The following is a 21,350-nucleotide window of genomic DNA, read 5'->3' as shown; positions in this document are numbered from 1 at the left end:
AAGGATGGAGGGAATATTTCAGCAGGGTGTGGATGAGAGGGAGGAGGAGGAGGAGGAGGAGGAGGAGGAAGAGGAGACACCTCTGTGGGACCGGAATAGATGGACTGGGATTATGTTGTTCTTTTTGCAAGAAAGAAAAAAACAATGCATGGATGTGAAGGAGTGGAGGAGACATAATCCAGGGGCGGGGACACGCTGTGATAACCGTCCTGAGACGGTGAGCAGAACAAACACATCCGTGTGTGTGTGTGTGTGTGCTCCAGTTTCTCCCCGCACACACACACACATGTAAAACACTAACCTTATACACTTGTCCATAGGTTCCATTTCCGACCACTTCCACTAACTCGAAAATCCCCGCAGGATCCTGCGTGACAACAAAAAAGAGAGAGAGAGAGAAAAACCGTGTTATTTAAACAGGATTTTCATTAAAAAAAAAAGGAAATAAAGAGAAATAAATCACAGTGTAATCCTGGTTACAGTCAGGTGCGCTCGCTGTGTGACACCGGCAGCGCCCGGCCCTCGCAGCGCCGGGGCGGATATAAAAAGACGATAAAAGACGAGTCACGGCAGGGCCGAGCGGGGTTTAAACGTTGACACTCGTTCACTCGTTCACTCACCCGCAGGGATGCTAGGTCTATCTCCCCGAGACTTTTCGCCGGAGACTCGTTCGCCATTTTGGTGGAAAAACGGTGCTAAATGAGCGTGGAAGCGGCGGCGGCGGCGGCGGCGGTGTGTGGTCCTCCTTCAAGCCCGCGCCGTGTGTCTCATCCTCGGCTTGCTCGGTTCTGTAATCCCGCTGCTGGTGTGTTCCGTGTCCGTGCAGCAGCGGTTTTTCCACTCTTTGTAATCCCAGTGTGAAGCTCCGCCGCTCCGCTACATACCGACGAACTGACCGAGTGACTGAGGACCGCTCCAACTGCTGCTCTCTCTCTCTCTCTCTCTAGGCCACGCCCCTGTCGCTCACACAGGGGCGGTGCAATGTGCTTTACGGCCCCCGGGGGGGCGTGCGGGGGGGGGGCATCTTATTTTACATTTTTGTTCTAATTTATTCTTTTTCGACTTGAACATGTGACTTAATCCAGTGTTGGATTAATAAAGTTTAATCTAATCTATTCCTTGATAAATGAGAGGCTTGCATGAGGAAGTATATGAATATATGTGTGTGTATATATGTGTGTATGTATATGTATAAAAATATGTTTATATGTATCTATAATATAAAGTCTGCAAAATTAAATAAGTGGTGATTTTCCTCATGATCCTGACTTCCGTCTCATAATTTTTCCTAATAATTCAGACTTTAATCTCATAATTTCTCCTCATAATCCTGACTAATATCATAATTTTTCCTCATAATCCTGACTTTAATCTCATAATTTTTCCTCATAATTCTGACTCTAATAATAATTTGAATCAGAATTCTGATTTAAAATCCAGGAAAAATTCTGATTTTAATCCCATGATTCATGAGTGACAATCTTTACAATCTTGTAATTGTATAATCATAATCTCCTTCCATAGAAGACGAGGAGATTAAAATACTTTCCTCACTTTCTCCTCCTCCTCTGTCACTCCATCATCAACATTAATCCACAATAATCCACTAATTATTCTGTTAATTTTAAAACTAAAACTGCTCTTTTTAAATATGTCCTCGTCTAATTTGTGAACAGAAATCACAGATTTATCAGTGATCTCAGTGTGAACCCTGTATGAACTCAATGGCCCTGCGTTTGTGCAACCTGCCGTTTTATGAACAAACGCTGCCCCCTTGTGGTCAACACACACCACTGTCTCACAGCAGACAGAGGACTTTATAAAACAAACATCCCCAAAAAATGTCTTTGCCCAGCAACAGTGAAACAGGGGAAACTAGAATATATATATATATGTATATATATATGTATATATATATACATATATATGTATATATATATATATACATATATATATACATATATATATATGTATATAACATATAACACAAATTGTATTTATCATCACTTCATTCATTTTAGGGATAATTTTCATAATCTTTAAACAAAAAATGACAAAAGAAAAAAGTTTCTGTCTGTTGTTGTAATATTTATTTTGGCCATTAGGTGGTGCCATACCACTGCTATTTCATTCGTAAGCGTGAGAAATCACAGTAAACTAAAGAGTGAGTGAAATTAAATTAACTCGTTGTACTTTTTGGGGAAAAAATGCAATTTTAAAATTTTATTTTATAAATATATGCTTCTGCATTACTGATTTTGGCCACTAGGTGATGTCACGTCACTGCTATTACATCCTTTGGGAGAAATTACAAATGTTTTAGAATGAAACTTCTGCCAATTTTTTAAAATGAAGAAAATTACACTTGTTTTTGTAATACTTATGTTGCCCATAAGAGGGCGACATACCATCATGACGAGTATTTATACCCAGGCTTTTTTGGAGCAGATTTTTTTTTTTTTTTTTCAAAAAACAGAGATAAAAACAGTGGAAAATGACCCTTTATATATTATCGTTTTTACTTCCGTAAAAAGAAATATTTGAGGTAAAACAACAGACCCAGAGTTAATATGTCACTTTCTTTATTTTCAATAAAAAATCAGTATCAATATCTCCCCTCGACAACAAAACGCAGAAAAATGCAGCACATTGTAAACACAGCACCCCCTGCTGTGCAGAGCTAGCGACTGCAGTGGACTCACGAACGCTAGAAAGGAACAGAATTTTACAGGAGACCCAGTTACATTTTCACGCACACGCTAATAAATTACACGGTTGTTCCATGAACTGCGGTTGTTGACGCTTCCCTCGAGAAGCGTTTACGCTAACGATAAAGTTTCCCATCAAAAATTAACGGAAACCGACGTTCGAAATCACCCTAAACCTACGATGTTTACGTCCATATTTAGTGTTTCGTAAGCAGAGCTGGGTAAGACGGAGAAAATAAGCAAGAAACCAGAAACGGGGTCTTGCCAAATAGTGAGACCGACTTATAAAAGTGTTAGCCATATTTACACAATTTATAATAAACTTTTAAAGAACATGAGGCAACGAGGTGATTGCAATTTTTCTGTTAGATATTTTAATTTAACTCAAAATGTAGCTTTTAAGTCGGGATTCAGAGTAAAAGTCCCTTAAACATGATATACCGTCTTAATTTAACACCCTTACGGTGTTTCCGAAACTTTCAATGCGAGGATAAATCAAGGCAATTTAGACATAATGTAGCGCCTGATTTTACCGTCCAATTTTACCTAATTTGGTAACCGAAATTTATGTAAATTAACTACATTTTCTTTTCTTAAGCCAAAAGACCCAAAAAGATTTCCTGCGAAAAATGTGGGTCCCGACCCAGTCTTTGAGAACCCGAGTCAAATCTGCTACATGAGGAATTTGCTCAAAATCGCAGCATTCGCAGTTCGCTACACTTGGTGGTTGAAGAAATTGCGACGTTAATTTTGAAAATAATTGTCGGACGTGGTCATAAAAATAAAATAGTGTTTTTTTTATTGGTTGTCGTGGATTAACATAAATGGAGGGTGAATAAAAATGGACAGATGTGGCTGTAAATTAGTTGCAAAATTATAACAAAAAAGCTTATTTTCCCAATAGTCTTCCATTAAAATTCTTACAGTTGCCCCCTGGTGGTGAAATGCTACGTCTTGGGCTTCACTACGTCCATTTTTACACACACAGAGCTGAGTTTTCACTCTGCGTTTTGGTGAGAAACGTCGTTTTAACGTCTACTTTTGGAGCGCGGAAACTGCGCCGTGATGCGTTCAAATGCACTGGGAGAGGAAAGTTCAAGGGACAGAAAGAGAGAGTTTTCCTTAAATAAAACATGAAAAAGGCCTCAGAGTAACATTGATATACATATAAATCACCCAACTTGAAAAAGTTCACCATACATATTTTACACTTCAGGTTCGTAGCAAAGAGAAAGAAAAACAAACTAAAACTGAGTCTGTAGTTGAAGTCCAGAGTTCTGCTACAACAGGACAACAACGAAGAAGAAAAAGACGAAGCTTCGTCGTCGTCCTCAGCTGAGCGTCGTTTAAAAAACAACAACTAAAAAAAAAACAAAGGACGCCTTTCAGGACGAAGCGGCGCACAGTGTTGAGGACAGTTTGTTGACATGTGTGAGGACACGCTGAGGACATCAGTCACTTCTCCTTCAGACCGTGAGGTAGACGCTGCTGTCGGCTGAGGATCAGGCGTCTTGTCCGGAGTTTCTTTGATTTCTGTAACGCGTGAATCTTGGCTCAGTCATTGTTCTTCGTGTCGTGATGACAGATAATAAAGTACATTCACATCATGTGTGTGTGTGTGTGTGTGTGTGTTCAGGAGTGCGTTTGCTTCATATTTCACTGGGTGAACTTGGTGTTGCTCCGTAACGCGACGATTTCTTTACGTTATGTGTTTTTCTGTCACAGCTCAAGTTTAAAGAAATACTGCTCTGTTTATGTAACAAGTGATATTAGTTTGCCTGGGCCTCACCGGACGCTTTAAGATCACCTCGAATAACGACGATCTGTTGGTTTTTCCCGATTCTTCAGCTTCTAACATGTGAAATATTTTGTTGTTTTTGGGTTTACGGTCATTTTGCAGCACTGAATATGACCCAGTCCTCCGAGAACTGATGAAAAACCTTCAGCGACGGCTGTTTTTAAAGCTTTTTCTATTTATTTATTTTGTCAACGAGGCTTTTATTGTGAAATATTTCACGCAAACCCTGTGTAAAAACCACGTAGCAGCTCCATGAATCCAATTAAAAATCCAAAAATGTTAATAGTAGTGCTAGGCGCTAGGTTAACGCACGCTAATGCCATGACGACTGACCGGAAAAAGGCGCAAATTTTAGTGGTTGTGTTTACGTGCCGCGACACCGGAGTCCAAGCACCGTTTACCAGTTAGCTCAGCTAACTGACCATTAGCTCGTTTTGTGCCGTTAGCGTGCCTACAGTGGAACTGGAGTGGTCTTAGTTAACGTGCCGCGGCACCGGAGTCCAGGCACCGTTTACCAGTTATCTCCGTTAACGGCGTTAGCGCTTTTAGTGCCGTTAGCGCGCCAACAGTGGAACTGGAGCAGTCTGTTTATTAAAGGAAAAGAGCAGGGCTACAAATAATGTTAGCGTACCTGTGTACTGCACGTGTGCCTCTGTTTTTAAAGTTTAGCGTTACTTAATTTTAACAATCGGGAGTCACGTAAACACAACCCTAGTGTCCTCATTATCCCGATAACGACATCGACTTATCACGAGCGATCGTTTATCGTTAAACATTCAGAGGATATATTTCACACAAAAAAGCCTTAAAAACGTTCTATTTTTTAGCGTAAAATTCGCGAATGGTGATCTGCGACGCGCCCGGTGAAGCTCAGGCTCGTCGTCCGGCTAAAACTGTGTTTGTGTTCACTCGTTCACTCATTCACTCGTTCACACGTTCACACGTTCACACGTTCAATCGTTCACAGCAGCTACAGGTTCACGCTGTGGTTTTTTTTGATCGTTCAGAGTTGAGCGGAGGAAACAAAAATCGTCCAGACGAGACTGAAATGGAAGCGACAGGACTCGACTGGACTGATGATTCTGAGGGTGAGAGGTCACTGGTTTACAAAAAAGAAAAGGTCTGGTCGTTCAGGTCCAGTCAGACTAGTCAATGACCTACGAACGAACGAGAGAGTGAGATGTTGAACTGCATAGACGACCCCAGAGTCGTCGATCACCGCGGCCTCTTCCTGGTGACAAAGATGAGGACTCTGCGGATGGCGATGAGTCGGTCTTTGAGCGACGTCATGGACAGGATGGTGAGCTGGGCGCGGTTCTCCAGCGGGAGGACGGCGAGCAGCCACCAGGACCAGGCCGGACCGCTGGGACTGGACTGAAGAGGAGAGAGGGAAATCACGGTGAGAGGGTTTTGGATCAGGGACACAAGAGACCCGACCTCTGTGCAACGCTTCAAGAGGTTTTTTTTTTTAGCACATTAAGTCGGTCAAAAATGACCACAAATCCTGTCAAGATCGGGCCCTCGTCATATCCGACAACTGTGAGAAATCTCGTGTAGCTCCGTTTACGTTAAAGCTTTCAAAAAGTGCCATTTTAAAGTTGTTTTAATGCCGTTTGTCGCAGCACTGAGGCCACGCCTGTTCACGTAGAGAAAATCCTTCGACAACTTTTAATCTTTAACTTAACTTGAATTGACTTTGACGCAGCTAGCTCAAACGTGCTAGGACGAGTTCTTTCAAATAGTTAGCCTATTAGCATAATTGCCCATGTCATTTTTTTGGTAATATGTGATAATGTGATATCTGACAAACTGATATTTACCAATGTGCTTGCTATGAAATGTTTTTTTCTTGTTTTCCGAAAACGTCCAAATATGACTTAGGCAACTATGCTATTAGGCTAACGAAATGTGGCCATTTTTTGGTTTTCCCAAAATGGCCGATTTATGCGTGGGCGGAGCTAATGAAAGTAAATTGGAAATTTGTTTGGAATCATGAGAGCAACAAGTGTTGTGCAAGTGCAAGTTTGGTTAAAATCGGAAACGACTATGTGTGACTTAACCACGATAGAAAAAAATTCGAAAATGTAGCATTTAATGCAATTGTGGACACTTTTTGGCTACTTTCTCTTAAAATATGTCCCAAAAATTGTGATTCTTATCGTCCAAAACTGGCAAAAATCTATGTTTTCTACTTTCAAAAGACCTGCCTGAGTCAGGTAAACGTGAACGGACTAATTAGGGTCAAGTTAGAAGCTAATTTTTCACCGTAGACGAGACAAAGAATCAGAATGCAGTAGCTGGTTTTGACCAGAGGGAGGCAGCAGAGACACAGAGAGCGACTCACCTGTGGGTCGGGGTCTCTGCCGGGCAGGTGACCAAAGTGACTGTGAATCTGACTCTTCATGTTGTCCTTCAGAGACGTGAACCAGTTGTTGGCCTGGTCGTAGACGGCGTCGTGAAGCTTCAGCAGCTCCGTCAGCTCCTCGCCCTCAACCTGAGACCAGAGGAACGTTTGTTTATGAAGAACTGATGATGATGATGATGATTCAAAAACACCTGTCTGTCTGTCTGTCTGTCTGTCTCCGTCTGTCTGTCTCTCACCTTTCTGTCTTCCAGGTACTCGATCTTCGCCGTGTTGTATCCGTCTCTTTGTCCGTGACTGAGGACTTTGAAGCGAGACACTCCGATGGTGTCGACCACAGAGCGACCGTCAGGGAAGAACTTCACGTCTCTCACCTGGAACACAACAGATCAGTCTGGGATTAGGATTAAGATTAAGATAGATAGATAGATAGATAGATAGATAGATAGATAGATAGATAGATAGATAGATAGATAGATAGATAGATAGATAGATAGATAGATAGATAGATAGATAGATAGATAGATAGATAGATAGAATGAGAGACTTAAAAGAGAGAAAAGGAGAAAAGATAGAAACAGGGAAAAGATAGAAAGAGAAAATAGAGAATAGGAGAGAGCGAATAGTAAGAGAGAAAAGAAAGAAAAGAGAAAAAGAGAGAAGAGAGGAAAAAGAATAGAAAAAGAAAAGAGAATAGAAAGAGAGAAAGGAGAGAGAAGAGAGGAAAAGGAATAGAAAGAGAAAAAATAGAATGGAGAGAAGAGAGAATAGAAAGAGAGAAAAGCGAAGAGAGAAAAAAGAATAAAAAGAGAATAAAAAAGAGAAAAGATAGAATAGAAAGTGAAAAGAGAGAATTGAGAAAAGAGAGAAAAAAAGAATAGAAAGAGGATAGAGAAAAGAGAATTGAGAACAATTAGAAAAAAAGAATAGAGAAAAGAGAGAATTGAGAAAAAAGAATAGAGAAAAGAGAGAATAGGAGAGAGCGAATAGTAACAGAGAAAAGAGAAAAAGAGAGAAGAGAGGAAAAAGAATAGGAAGAGGGAAGAGAGAGAAAAGAATAGTAAAAGAAAAGAGAAAGGAGAGAGAAGAGGGGAAAAGGAATAGAAAGAGAAAAAAAGAGAAAGGAGAGAACAGAGAATAGAAAGAGAGAAAAGCGAAGAGAGAAAAAAGAATATAAAAAGAATAAAAAAAGAGAAAAGATAGAATAGAAAGAGAAAAGAGAGAATTGAGAAAAGATAGAAAAAAGAATAGAGAAAAGAGAGAATAGAGAGAAAAAAGAGAGAGAAACAAATAGAAAGAGAAAATAGAGAGTAGCTAGAAAAAGAGAAGAGACAAAACAGAATAGAAAGAGAGTAAAAAGCACATAGAGAGAGAGAAAAAAGAAAAGAGAGAAAAAGAATATAAAGCTATAGTGAATGACAGGATGAATAAAGAAAGTGTGAATGTCTTGTTCACCTGCAGCATACAGCCGTAGTCAGCAAACCCCTTGAGTTCGTCAGAAATGCACATTCCAAACTGTTTGGTTCCAGTCTCCATGGATCTTCTGATCATGAGACGATAACGAGGCTCAAAGACGTGCAGAGGACAGGGGATGGTGGGGAAGGCCATGGTGCACACGAAGATCGGCACTTCCTGGTTCAGACTACGACAACAAAGACAACAACGACAGCGTTTGTTTAAGGAAACAAACTCACACTTTGAAATAAAACCATGATTTCTATGATGTGAGTGAGACTCACTTTGACAACTCCTTCATCTCCTCTTCGTGGATCTTCTTCCTCTCGGCGAGCTCGTCTCCGAGGTAACGCTGCAGCACTTCCTCCATCAGCAGCGTCTTGTTGTAGCCCCTGGTGGCCAGGTACTGCAATGACAAGACATGGAGAGACGAGGGATGAAAATAAAGACGTGGTTGAAAAGTTTTCAGATTGTATTTTGAAATTTTGAAATAAAATGCCAGAAAACAAGTTTTCAGATTTAATTTTGAAATTTCTAAATAAAGTCAGAAAACAAGTTTTCAGATTTTATTTTGAAATTTCAAAATAAAACGTCAGAAAACAAGTGTTCAGATATTATTTTGAAATTTCAAAATAAAATGTCAGAAAACAAGTTTTCAGATTTTATTTTGAAATTTCAAAATAAAATGTCCGAAAAAAGTCTCAGATTTTAATTTTGAAATTTCAAAATAAAAAGTCAGAAAACAAGTTTTCAGATTTTATTTTGAAATTTCAAAATAAAATGTCAGAAAACAAGTTTTCAGATTTTATTTTGAAATGTCAAAATAAAATGTCAGAAAAAAGTCTCAGATTTTATTGTGAAATTTCAAAATAAAATGTCAGAAAACAAGTTTTCAGATATTATAGCGACATAAATGTGAATATTTCCTGCTCTATTATAACGTTAGAAATCCTTAAAAACACGTTAATTTCAGTCCGTGTACCTCAGACAGATTCTCCTTGCACAGAGGACAGTTGTGGTTGTGGTCCAGGCATCGCTCCAGACATTTGAGGCAGAAAGTGTGTCCACACGGCGTGGCTACGGGCTCGTAGAACAACCTGGAGGACAAAAATGACCCAAATGTCAACATATAGCCCAACGAGGCCTAGTCTGCAGGGCGTGAAACAGTAGGTGGCGTCGTAACGAAAGAGAGAGCACATTTACCTAAATATCAACTTCGCCGCTTTCTGCCACAGCATTCAAGCACTTTGATTGATTTTTTGAGTGTGTGTGTGTGTGTGTGAGCGGTCACCTCATGCAGAGTGAACACTCCATGTCTCCACTGTCCAGCAGCTCAGCAGGAAACGTCCTTCCTCCTCTCAGCGGGACAGTCTGAACGCCGCTGCCCTCGTCTGGACAAAAGAAAAACAACACGCAACGTCAAGGAAACATGTTTGTTTGTGTGTTTTCGTTTTTACTTCCTGAGTTCAAAACATCAAATCCTGCATTTTACTTTGTCTACAGCTAAAGAAAAAACATGGTTCACAATCCACTCTGACGCCACGATCAGGTCAGCCGCATTTATTTAGAGGATGACTGTGACCGATATCTGTGACATTAGATACTAAGGTTTGTGATATCAGTAAAAGACAATTAAGTTTGTGATCGGTATGGGCAAATAATGAGGTTTGTAGTATCGGTCAATACTGACTTTTGTGATATTGGTAAAAGATACCGACTTTTGTGATATCGATCGATACTGAAGTTTGTGATATCGGTCGATATTTTGTGACATTGGTCGATACTGAAGTTTGTGATATCGGTCGATACTTTGTGATATCGGCTGATACTGACTGTTGTGATATCGGTCGATACTGACTTTTGTGATATCTGTCGATACTGACTGTTATATCGGTCGATACTGACTTTTGTGATATCGGTTGATACTGACTTTTGTGATATCGGTTGATACTCAAATTTGTGTTATCGCAAGATACTGAAGTTTGAGATATCGGTATTGATATCGTGTCATTTTGTCATTGTATTTCTTAAGCCCGTCAGATCATGAATCTCAAGTCTCCTGTTAAAAATGGAAAGTTATATAATCTGTCGACGGTAAAAATACGCCCACTTTAATTCACAATGAACGCTTGTCACTAATAAGCGATAAAAGCAGGTATTGTGATGTGTGTAATTGAGTTTGTTCTCTGGCTGCTGCAGCAGTTAAACTGGTTTAAAAACTGCGATGTGACGCAGGTTTACCGCCTCAATGTCCATGAGTCAGAAACAATCATCAAGTACAGTACAAGTTGTTTCCTGAACTGGTTGCGGGCGCCTTTGTTTTATTCCCTGCGTCAATGACAGATATTTTAACATGATTATATCTTTGGCAGCGCGTTCATGACCTAATTCAAACTCTCATGTCCTCACATCAGTGCTGTGTTTGTTAAAGTTTCATGAAAGAATTAGTCAACAAAATCATCTGTGGATTATTAGCGGGGGGGAACAGGGGGGAACAGGGGGAGGGGTTAATGGAAACAGTGATATTCGGGGATTAGGGTGTAGTTTTAAATAAATCTGAGACCATGTCTGTGGAGTTTGGATGGAGGGTTGAAGGTCGCAGAGGGTCCGTCGCTGCCCAGTTTCCTCTTGAGGCCACCGGGGGGCGCCGGGAGTGCTGCCAGAACGTTGGCGAGGCTCTTGGTGGATCCCTCGTCTGCAGGGCTGGGGTCTGATCTGGTGGACGAGTTGTCCACGGGGGCGTTTTTAGTCACATTGAAGTCCGAGTCCTGCACAAAGAGACACAGACAGACAGAGAAATTGGATTAGACCACAGTGAGGCGATTATTAATAAGGCTGATCCAGTCGACAGTCACGCTTTGCTGCAGGACGACTCTCTGTGAGGAACGTGAATAGAAAATTTACGACACAGTTTAAAACACAACCTAGAAGCACATCAGACTCTCTCAAGTCATGACCGACTGTGTGGTCCATCGGGGGGCGCTCCAAGCACAGCTTGGTCAGTGAGTTTCCATACGAGGGCTAGTCTGTCTTAGGACTGTCTTAGTCCCGGTGTATGTGCGCTAGCAGGAAATCGACGTAGCGTACGAAGAGTGTCTTTGTCTCAGAAGCTAGAGCCTTTTCTAACACAAGATACCAGGTCCTTTTGTGTCTAGACTGGACTGGCACCTCCCTACAACATCTGCAGGGAGTCGGCTCCCCGATACCTACAGTAGACAAAGAGGTGTGAAAACACAGCCTGGAAAGGCAGACTCCTTGCCTATTGGAGGAATGCAAAAGGGGAGTAGCTCAGGTATAAATGTGGAGGGCCCACTATGCTCTGGGTCTTTCTCCAGCAAGGATCACTTCACCCACTTAGACCAACTTAGCTGGTGGCTAATTTACGACCACGCAAAACTCTGTTCCACATTTTCTTACCATCTACCGTCGTATCACATATCTGCAATTAGGACAAACATATTCTCACACTCCTTCACACTAAAGTGACAGAAACCTGGTGAAAAACAAACACACCCAAATGTCAAATATGATGTTTTTCACCCCGAGGCTAATGTTTGCGCTCATTATGCAAATAAAACCTCAAAAGAAAATAGTTTCCTTCCACGAAAGTGTTTTCACATCGCACAACAAAAGGACAATTGTTAATCGCTCGCAGCAGTCGGTGTTTGTCAGTGGGTACGGTGTCGTGTTTGTACCTGTGAGGATGAAGAGGAGGAGCCTGTTTTCTGCGTGAGAGGCTTCAGCGACATGAGCAGCGCGTCGGGTTTGATGAGGCGCGTGGCCAAGCCTCCCTGCAGAGGGCGCAGCGGCGTCGGCAGCTCCTCGCTCTCGAACACCGACGAGAAGAGCTCGCTGAGGACCTGCGCGTGGAAACAAAAAAAACTGATTAAATACACTTTTGAAAAAGATATTTTACGTCTTGTTTTACGTTATTATTCAAACTGGAGCCCTTCAGGAAGTTAAGAAATTGAAGGAAGACTCCGACCCTATTGTTGCAATCTGCAGTCCAACCACTAGAGGTCACCAGTTCTTACGGAACTGACCTTTTTTTTCCTAATATATTTATAATTTTCATATCGCATTTAATACAAAAAAAAATATCATATAAGAATTTGGAATGGAAAATACATTAAACTTCAAAATCAGACTGAATGTAGATGAAAAAGTTCATAAAAATAGCGAATAAATACAATTTAAAAACACACTTCCTGTATAAAACAAAATATGTTGGAAATGCAGTTTCTACAATAAGTAAATAAAAATACACAATTGTGTTACCTGAAAAACTACAGATGACCATAAAGGTTTAATACATAATAAATATATAAACAAATAAATATATCTTCACGGACCTTCTGAGCTTCCACTTTGACTTTGGTCCAGTTGGGCTTAAGCGCCACACACAGGATGTACTCCTGTAAGGCTTCATCGTGTCGACCTGCTTTACTCAGCGCTGTGGCTTTGAGATAATGAGCCTGAAATCAACAGAAAAACACAATTATATTAAAAAATACACTTTTTCCAGCTACATATTCCCACATAATCTTTCATTTCAAACAAACAAAAAAACAAACAGTGTCTTTACTTGAGTACAGAGTGGTTTAGTCCTGCAGAGGCTGCTGGCGTCCTGCACCGCCTGACTGAAGCTCCTCATCTCCATGTGCAGCTCAGCCCGCTGACACAGCAGTCGACCTGAGGAGGGCGCTGTGCACCACAGAGTCACAATGGTTGTGTTATTATTCATATAAATTCATTTCCAAGACAATTGACCATGAGAAACTAAACCACGCGTCATATTCATCAACAGTAACTGTATTCAGAGAGGACAAAATAATACAGAATAAAAGACTGAAGATTCTGCTTCTATGTGGCACTTTGAAAGAACTGATGTGGTAAAAGTAGAATTAAGTGTACGCCAATGTAAAAACAAAAGGTCCACACAACATGTGTAATACCTCAGACACACACACACACACACACAGACAGACACACACCATCAGGTCAGTGCAGCGGCCTGACGGGGGTTGGACAAGATTTTCTAGGTCTGGCTCAAAGTAGGTCAACACTGTTACATGTGACATGAGACCCATTCCACGTGTTGCTTAAAAAAGGGCCATGTAACTAACGTTATTGTCGCGGCGATGGATGGATAATAACAACAATAAGTTATAACAGTTATAACCTGTTTCAAACAGGTTAGTGTGTCACAGTTTGGCCAAAGATAGACTTCACATAAACGCTTGTAAAGAAAAAAAAAAAGGTATGGAACACACCGAAATCACACGTTAAACATGACTGTGGCCTTTTTTTTTTATTATCACTATTTATGTGTCACGTTTTATAAAGGATGTATCCTAATTTTTTTTATACATATATATATATATATATATATATATATATATATATGTTTTAGTATTGCACTCATTTTAGTCCAGATTATCTGCTTTTCCTATACATTTAGGAAACGCCTCATTATTTGGCAGTCAATCTCTTGGTGGATGTATATAACACCTCACAATTTGGCTGTCAGTCTGTTGTCAGCGAATATTGCTAACAGTTCAGTATTTGGCAGTCAGTCTGATGCTGGATTTAAAGAGCAGCTCACTATTTGGCAATTATTTTCTTGGCGGATATAGAGAAGAGCTCATTATTTGGCAGCCAATCTATTGGTGGATGTATGGCGCATCTACTTTTTTTAGCAATCAGTTTCTTGGTGGATGTATGAAACAGCTCATAATTTGGCAGTCACTCTATTGTCAGGTTTATAGCTAACAGTTCACTATTTGGCAGTCAGTTTCTTGGCGGATGCATGGAACAGCTCCTTTTTTAGCAATCAGTTTATTGGTGGATGTATAAAAACATCTCACAATTTGGCCATCAGTCTGTTTGGTTAGGTTCAGAGCAGTTCATTATTTGGCAGTCACTTCTGACATTTTACGGCTCCAAACAACTACTAATTTAATCAAGACACACAATCTTGAATGGAGAACTCTAGATTTATCTGGTTCAGGTTTAGTTTGAAGTTTAATCCCCACAACATGAAATAAAATACTGGATTAATAAGCAGGAACTATGAGAAACACGAGCTGGACATCGACATAAAAGCGGTGCAAACCTGTGTGTGCCTTCAGCAGTAATCTGATATAATAACATGTTGTACAAACACCCTTCTTTTTTTTTTTGCACAACTCCACGGTTACAAAATGTTCTGGTTTCCAGTGTCACAGGCCATGCAGTAAAAGACACCGGTTAGCGTTTGTATAACCAGGTGAGACGAGTCACGTGACTCTCAGGTCACATGGTGCTCGATGAACGCTGTGATGAGGGGCTGACCCACTAAGAGCAGCAGCAGCAGCAGCAGCAGCAGCAGCAGCAGCAGCAAAAGCAGCATGTTCTCAGTGGGATTAACGCGTCACATGACCACGCTTGTGAAACAGCGAGTTAGATAAGCTAAAGATGGCGGAGCGGAAAGTGCAGTTATTCAAGGTGGAAGCAGAGACTCCAGAGAGAGAGAGAGAGAGATAAGACATAAGGTTTCTCAGCTTCTTAAATGTGAATATTAAGAAATCGTTCAAACTGAGTCTTTTTTTTGCTTTGTGGACAAAAAACGGACACATTTGAGATTATCGTCATTTTGGAGGATATTGGGGAACATTTTTGCAGAATTTTTTTCCGACGCGATAACGATCAGAACAAATAACCGGTCGATCTGGAAAACCCTTCTCAGATTATTTGATGAGGAAAATTAGCGTTAGCTGCAACCCCACCCGTCTTAAAACAGGTTATTTCTCCACTCTGTCGACCTAAACCAATTCAGTTTTAATGGATGTTAAGTCCCTAAGTTAAAGTAAAGTGACGTATGTTTTTCTCTCAGATATCGTCCATTAGATAGAATATATAATATTATTTATATAAGCCATATCGTAGCCAGATATTTGATTTATATTAGGGCTAAATAATTAATCTAAATAGACCTGTATAAATGCTGATGATGTTCTCAAACGTCTTTGTCTTGTGCAATGATTTCTTTGTTGTATGAAGCAAAGAAACAAGGGGTGGGGAAAAAATTTACTGAAAAATCGATAAAAAAAATATATATATATATATTATTTTTTCTATTTCTATTTAGAAAAAAACAGTTCGTACTATTTGTGTACAGTTTATTTTTGTAACTTCTGGGAGAAAAGGGCAGCTAGCTTAAGCTATTTATATATAAAGTATTTTTTTTGTACAGGAAGTAAGTTTTTATTTGTTTTGAATGAATAAAAGTTAACTTTTGTCTAAAGTTTGCCTTTGTGTGATCACATCATCACATTATCTTAAACAAACTCTATTGTTTTTATGGCATAATTTGCCTTAACACACTATGCATTGTATACATCTTTGAATCGAGAATGGTTTGAATCGAATCGTGACCCCAAGAATCGGAATTGAATTCGAGGTTTAAGGTTATTTTTGGACGAAAAATTACGGGAAAATAAACCTTCACAGCAAATGTTGCATTTAACACGTGAATAATTCTTCAAAAAAAATATTTTATTACTTATTGAGGAGAACCAACGTCTTCGTTTCCTACATTTGTTTCTCAGTTTTATTTCCTTCAAACAGTGATGATTTTAAATGTTACCGTTCCCTTACATATGTATTCTAAAATCGTTCCGGGTTAATTTACGTCGTGATAAACGTGGATATTGGATGATATAAAGCTCTGTGTCGCAGTGACGGCGTCTCGTCTGAATCACCGCTGAGGAGCCTCCTGCTGCTTCTATTGAGAAAACACAGACAGAGCGTGAAAGCAAAGCTGTGAAGGAGGCACTCGTCTGCTCCGCGTGTCCTTTGCAACACAGACGGCACGACTCAATATTGATCCTGGCGCGGAGAGATATGTGGAAGGACGCCACGCTGAGACTGAAAAATGACTGAAAAGAGAAACGGCGAATACACACAAACGTGATATAACGAGGACTTCTATTCTATCCTGACCCATTTAAGTTGTTTTTTTTTTTTTAAAGGAGGGAGACGTGCGGTTCGTCTTTCTCCGAGGATTCAGTCTGTGCCACATGAGACTCGCCCTGGCACAGAGTTTATGTCATGAGCATGAGCAGAGGGAACAGAACGTCCTGTATCTGCAGGGGTAACAACAGCGCTTTTAAAAGCGAGACAAACACAGGTGGATGGATTAACCGGTTCGCCGTTAATTTAATAGTCGGATTACGGCATCATTACACGTTCTCAGAAATGCTGCTTATATCACTTCATTTTAATCAATCATATAAAGTCCTACACTTTGAATGCATCAGTTGTTCTATTTTATTTTATTATAATATATTTATTTATTATTATTATTCAAATGATTATTAACAACTGTAGCATTTTGTTTCCCTAATGAATAAAACACACTCTCAGGTTTTTCAGCTTCTTAAAATCTGAATTATTTCAACAAAGACATAGAATAATAGTTAAGAAATTAGGAGATATTTGATGACAACAGCCGCTCGAATCTTGCAGTTGGGTTGGAATTATGTAAATGAACAAAATCCATTGTGATTAAAACGGGGGGAAAAACAGGAAAGATTTGAATAAACAGTGAGTCTATTGTGTCCGTGGCTGTTTTCTTTGCTGTAGAAATTCTAAATACAGAGACAACAGGAGCAGAGAATAAGCAGCAGAGGCAGAAGTGTGTTACTTAGGTAATGAAGTCACATAACACTCGACCTCCAGTACTGTCTAAACTGGGTAGGGGGCGCCACCGACGCCATGCAGCCAGACCGGAGAAAGTAGGTCACCTGAGTTCTCCTCTGCACTTTTCAGTGAATTTGAAGAATTCAAACTTAGATTTTAGATTTAGTTTTTGCGTGTGTTTGTGTTTTCTTACCCAGATCCACAGCAGCGTTGTACTTCTCCAGAGCTTCAGTCAGACTCTGCCTCTGCTTCCACAGAAGCTCTCCTTCCAGCCACAGGCCTCTGGCTTTGCTCTCGGTGGCGAACAGCTTGTCCAGCAGCCCGCTGAGAACCACGTTGACGCGACGCACGCTCGGCAGCTTCTTCCTGCACTGGGCGCAGTCGCCGGCCGCCGCGTCGCCGGCGTCCAGGCAGCGCTTGCAGAAGGTGTGTCCGCACTCGACGGTGATGGGCTCGTGGAGGAGACACCTGCACAGGCGGCAGGAGAACAAGTCCAGGGCTTCGTCTTCTTCGCCCTCGACGGTGCTTTCGAAGTCATCTTCCCCACCGCCGCCGCTGCTGCTGTTGCTTATACAGTGGCCGTTGATTGTCCCAGTCAGGCCCAGCTCCTTCTCGCGCACAGTCCGCGCGATGGTTTCCACCAGGAGCGGAAGCTCCTCCGGCCGCAGTTTACAAAGACTGGCCGCTGTGCAGTAAGAGTCCAGCGCCTCGGATATGCGTCCGGCGCGCGCCAGAGAGTCGGCCTTCCTCAGGCACAGGCCTCTGTCCGGCTGCTGCAGGTCGGCGAGCTGCGAGCTGTAGATCTCTGCGGCGAAGGCGAAGTCCCCGGCCCGCGTGGCCTCCTCCGCCACCTCCAGCATCTCGGGGCAGATGCCCATCGCTCCGGGGTTGGAGAGCGGGTGGACGAAGAGCTCGCCCTGGTGAGGCCTGACCCCCGTCTCCATCTTCTTCACTCGGACTGGTTCACTGAAACAGATCAGAATTCATTTTTTAAAAACAGTCCTTCAAGACCAGGGCTGTCAAACTCATTTTCAGCATAATGGTTACCCTCAAAGGGCCACATGTTACCGTCATACAGAATAAATGTAACTAAATGTCACCAAATATAATGTAAAATAAAGGCAACTACTCATAAACATACATACGTATAATGATATTGATAAATAACTTTCTGTATTTATAACTTATTTCACTCGTTGCATGATGCATATACAATGATATACACTGTGATCTACCGTCACTTTGCGGGTACCGCATTCGCCATGCATTGTGGGAAATGTAGTTTATGGACAACGCGCGCCTTAAAGCAGCATTGACCTGTTTTGAAACAGATTTTTGAGACCAATTAATCACTCACAGGCCACATAGACCGGTTCTAGACGTTCCAGACAGATCAGATGAAGATAACCCAGAGAGTCAATAATACTTCCATCATCCAGTTGATCTATTCCACAGGATGTTCCTGTCCTTGCTTTGTTACCAGCCATAACTCATTTATTCATCAATTTAAGTCTGAATTCACTAGCCCAGTTGAATTTAACCTTTGATAAAGAACATTTGAGGACACACGAGCAGCCACGCTCTCCCTCCCCGGAGGAAGGAATTCAAACCATTCCCCCCCAAGGAATCCCCTTCTCTTGACGCTTATAGGTGATAATAATCAGGGTTTACACCCAAAAAAGAAACCTCGATTACCTTCATCTGCCCAATCATGTCTCCGACAACAAATCTGGACTCTGGAACTAAGTTAGGAATAATTCCCAGTGTGTAAAACACTCATAAACTGTTATAAACAGCTGCTCTCCAGCTGTGTTGACAGTAAATGTTGACAGTAGATATGGCTGCTGGCAGTTAGCCACGTCTCTGTTTTTATTGACATGCTGCTCCAGCAGCCAGTGTCATCACGGATACAAATCTGGATTAGCACCAAACTACACAATAAAAAAACACAAATGTAAGGGGTTTAAAACGGAATTCAGATCCGGATCACCGTCATCATTTGCCCAATATCCTCTGTTTGTTATCGCCAGAAGAAAAACAATCAAAAACACGTTTAAATTTTAAATGGTTGCACAAAGAATCACCAAAACACAACCTTTTTCTGTGAAGTTTTCCTTAAGTATTTCTTATTATAAACGCTGTTTAGTTAAGTCCAACATCTGCAAACAGAATAATCACATTATAATGTCATTAAAAAGGAAAATAAAACTATATTTTCATATAATTAATGAATAGTTGTTAGAGTCCGTAGCTGAAAATCCTCCGAGCTTAACGTTCCGTTTAACAAACGCTCGCTAACGCAAAAAACATTTACGCTTCATAAATGTGGACTTTAATTGTTATTTTAAAAGTCGGCGGTGCGAAAAAGTTGATAAAATATTCATATTATCAGTAAAAATCCATCCAGAAAACCGGCTCGCGTTTGCTCCAGCGGAGCCGCAGCCGTTCTCCGGGCGCAGCGAGCTAGGCGGCTAATGCTAACGGTCGCTTCACTCACCAGCGTCCGACTCCGGAGAATGTGTTGTAGGGGGGGGGGCACTTGTCCTCAAATAGGTCCGAAAAGCTGGTGTGTCTCCGCGCATCCGTGTGTGTCGCGTCCTCCCATTTAGAAGAAGCCGCAGAAACGAGCCCCGGCGACGGGAGAGCCTCCGCAGCGGAGGACCGGGCGCTCCATCTCGGACGCTAGCCAGCTAGCTTCGAAGCGGCTAAAGGTTGTTGTGGCTCGCTTCGGAGCTCGTGCGATTCGCCGGAGCGTGCCCGCGGCGTCATGTGACGCGGGTGCCGCGCGCCCATTGGCTCGTTAAGTGGCTCACTTATATAACGCAATATTATTGTATAACGCGCTCACAGTGACGTCAGCGCGGGAGTGAGTTTCTCAACTCACGTCAACAAAACAAACACAATGTTCTGATCCCGTTCTCTGTTCTTTATTCATTCATTCATTTATTTATTTAAATAAATAAAAATCGAGTGGAACACGTGACGTTGAGACATGTGAAATGAGAGACTTCCGTTTGACTGTGTCTGGATGAGGGATCGCTCTATTGTTTATGTAAGGCTTTATATAAGCTGGGGCTCAGGCCAACGGCTGGAACTGCTGAAAGCAGCATATTATCCGTCTAGAACCACGGTTCTCAAAGTGTGGCGCGTGGACCACCGGTGGTACGTGAGCTTCAGTCTGGTGGCACCTGCGGGGAAATCGGGAAAACTGTTCTCCTGTTTTGAGATGAGGAATTTTGGTGCAAGTCCGACTAAGCGTATACATGCATGAGTAATCAGACTATGAATCGCATGATCCAGGTTTGTTAGTCCGACTAAGACTTTTTTTTTGTCTTAGTCCGACTAAGATTGGACTTTTAACATGCATGCAAACAAAGTGTTTAACCTAATTTTTACCGTAACCAATTCCCTACGAAATGAGGTTCTGCCTCATTAGGACCAGGTTTTGGTCTCGGTACGTTTACGCACACAGTGTAATCGAGCTAAGGCCGTAGTCTGACTAAGACAAACAATTGGACAACTTGCAGAGCCAGAGGACACATGTGGAGGAGAACTGTAGTCTGACTAAGCGCATACACGCCGTAGTAATCGGACTAAGACTAGACTGATTTTAGTCAGACTAACGTGTTTACATGACATTAAGAAAACCGAATTACTGTCTTAGTCCGACTAAAATTGGACTTTTAACATGCATGTAAACAAAGTGTTTACCCTCGTTTTTACCGTAACTAATTCCCTACGAAATGAGTTTCTGCCTCATTAGGACCAGGTTTTGGTCTCCATGAGGTCCTGATAGGGTTATTCAGTACGTTTACACACACACACAGTTTAATCGAGCTAAGAACATAGTCCGACTAAGACTTAAGGTCTTTACATGTCATTTTGTCTTAGTCCGACTAAAATTGGACTTTTAACATGCATGTAAACGCATTGAGTTAGCATCGCGGTTTCTGGTCATTTGAATGTTCTTGCTCATTTGTTAATTTTGTGTGTTTGTGTGTGTGCGACACTCAGATGCTTGTGCAATTAAATTCACCATGATTCACCCATGTCACCTCATGTGTACACACACACACACACACACACATCCTTACATTTAAGTTTCAAACGTGATGTAAGTTTTTGAAATGTGGGTCAATCCCGTGTCTTTCATAATGTTATACATAAGGAGTCCTCTGTGTGTGTGTGTGTGTGTGTGTCTGTGTGTGTGTGTGTGTGTGTGTGTGTGTGTGTGTGTGTGTGTGTGTGTGTGTGTGTGTGTGACACATGTGCCTGTCCGCATGTGCAGCTCATATCACAGTGTGACACATTATCAGCACATTTATCTTATAGCCTAGCCTTTCCT

General features: G+C 41.4%; 2 protein-coding genes across 3 annotated transcripts in view; both read right to left on the bottom strand.

The window, feature by feature from the left end:
• Positions 1-872, bottom strand: part of LOC310938174 (mitogen-activated protein kinase kinase kinase kinase 4-like) — a 60,966-nt gene extending 60,094 nt beyond the window's left edge. For both annotated transcript variants that reach the window (XM_083902626.1, XM_083902625.1), the window contains exons 1-2: positions 621-872; positions 302-367 (exon numbers count right to left, since the gene is read on the bottom strand). In XM_083902626.1, the coding sequence (XP_083758752.1) occupies positions 302-367; positions 621-677 (123 nt within the window). In that variant the 5' untranslated portion in view covers positions 678-872. The remainder of the gene's footprint in view (positions 1-301; positions 368-620) is intronic.
• Positions 873-2,583: 1,711 nt separating this feature from the next.
• On the bottom strand, positions 2,584-19,691 carry lonrf2 (LON peptidase N-terminal domain and ring finger 2). The gene is made up of 13 exons (XM_083902089.1): positions 19,503-19,691; positions 17,199-17,971; positions 12,909-13,027; positions 12,676-12,798; positions 12,019-12,183; positions 10,887-11,091; positions 9,615-9,714; positions 9,306-9,420; positions 8,608-8,729; positions 8,324-8,510; positions 7,108-7,242; positions 6,851-7,000; positions 2,584-5,880 (listed from the first exon to the last, which is right to left on the bottom strand). Exons 2-13 carry the CDS (start codon positions 17,947-17,949, stop codon positions 5,722-5,724), a joined length of 2,331 nt encoding a protein of 776 aa, XP_083758215.1. The 5' UTR covers positions 17,950-17,971; positions 19,503-19,691; the 3' UTR covers positions 2,584-5,721.
• Positions 19,692-21,350: the final 1,659 nt, after the last annotated feature.

Source organism: Microchirus variegatus (assembly GCF_963457635.1).
Source record: "Microchirus variegatus genome assembly, chromosome: 16".
Classification (NCBI taxonomy): Eukaryota; Metazoa; Chordata; class Actinopteri; order Pleuronectiformes; family Soleidae; genus Microchirus; species Microchirus variegatus.
This window is presented reverse-complemented; position numbering and strand designations above follow the sequence as displayed.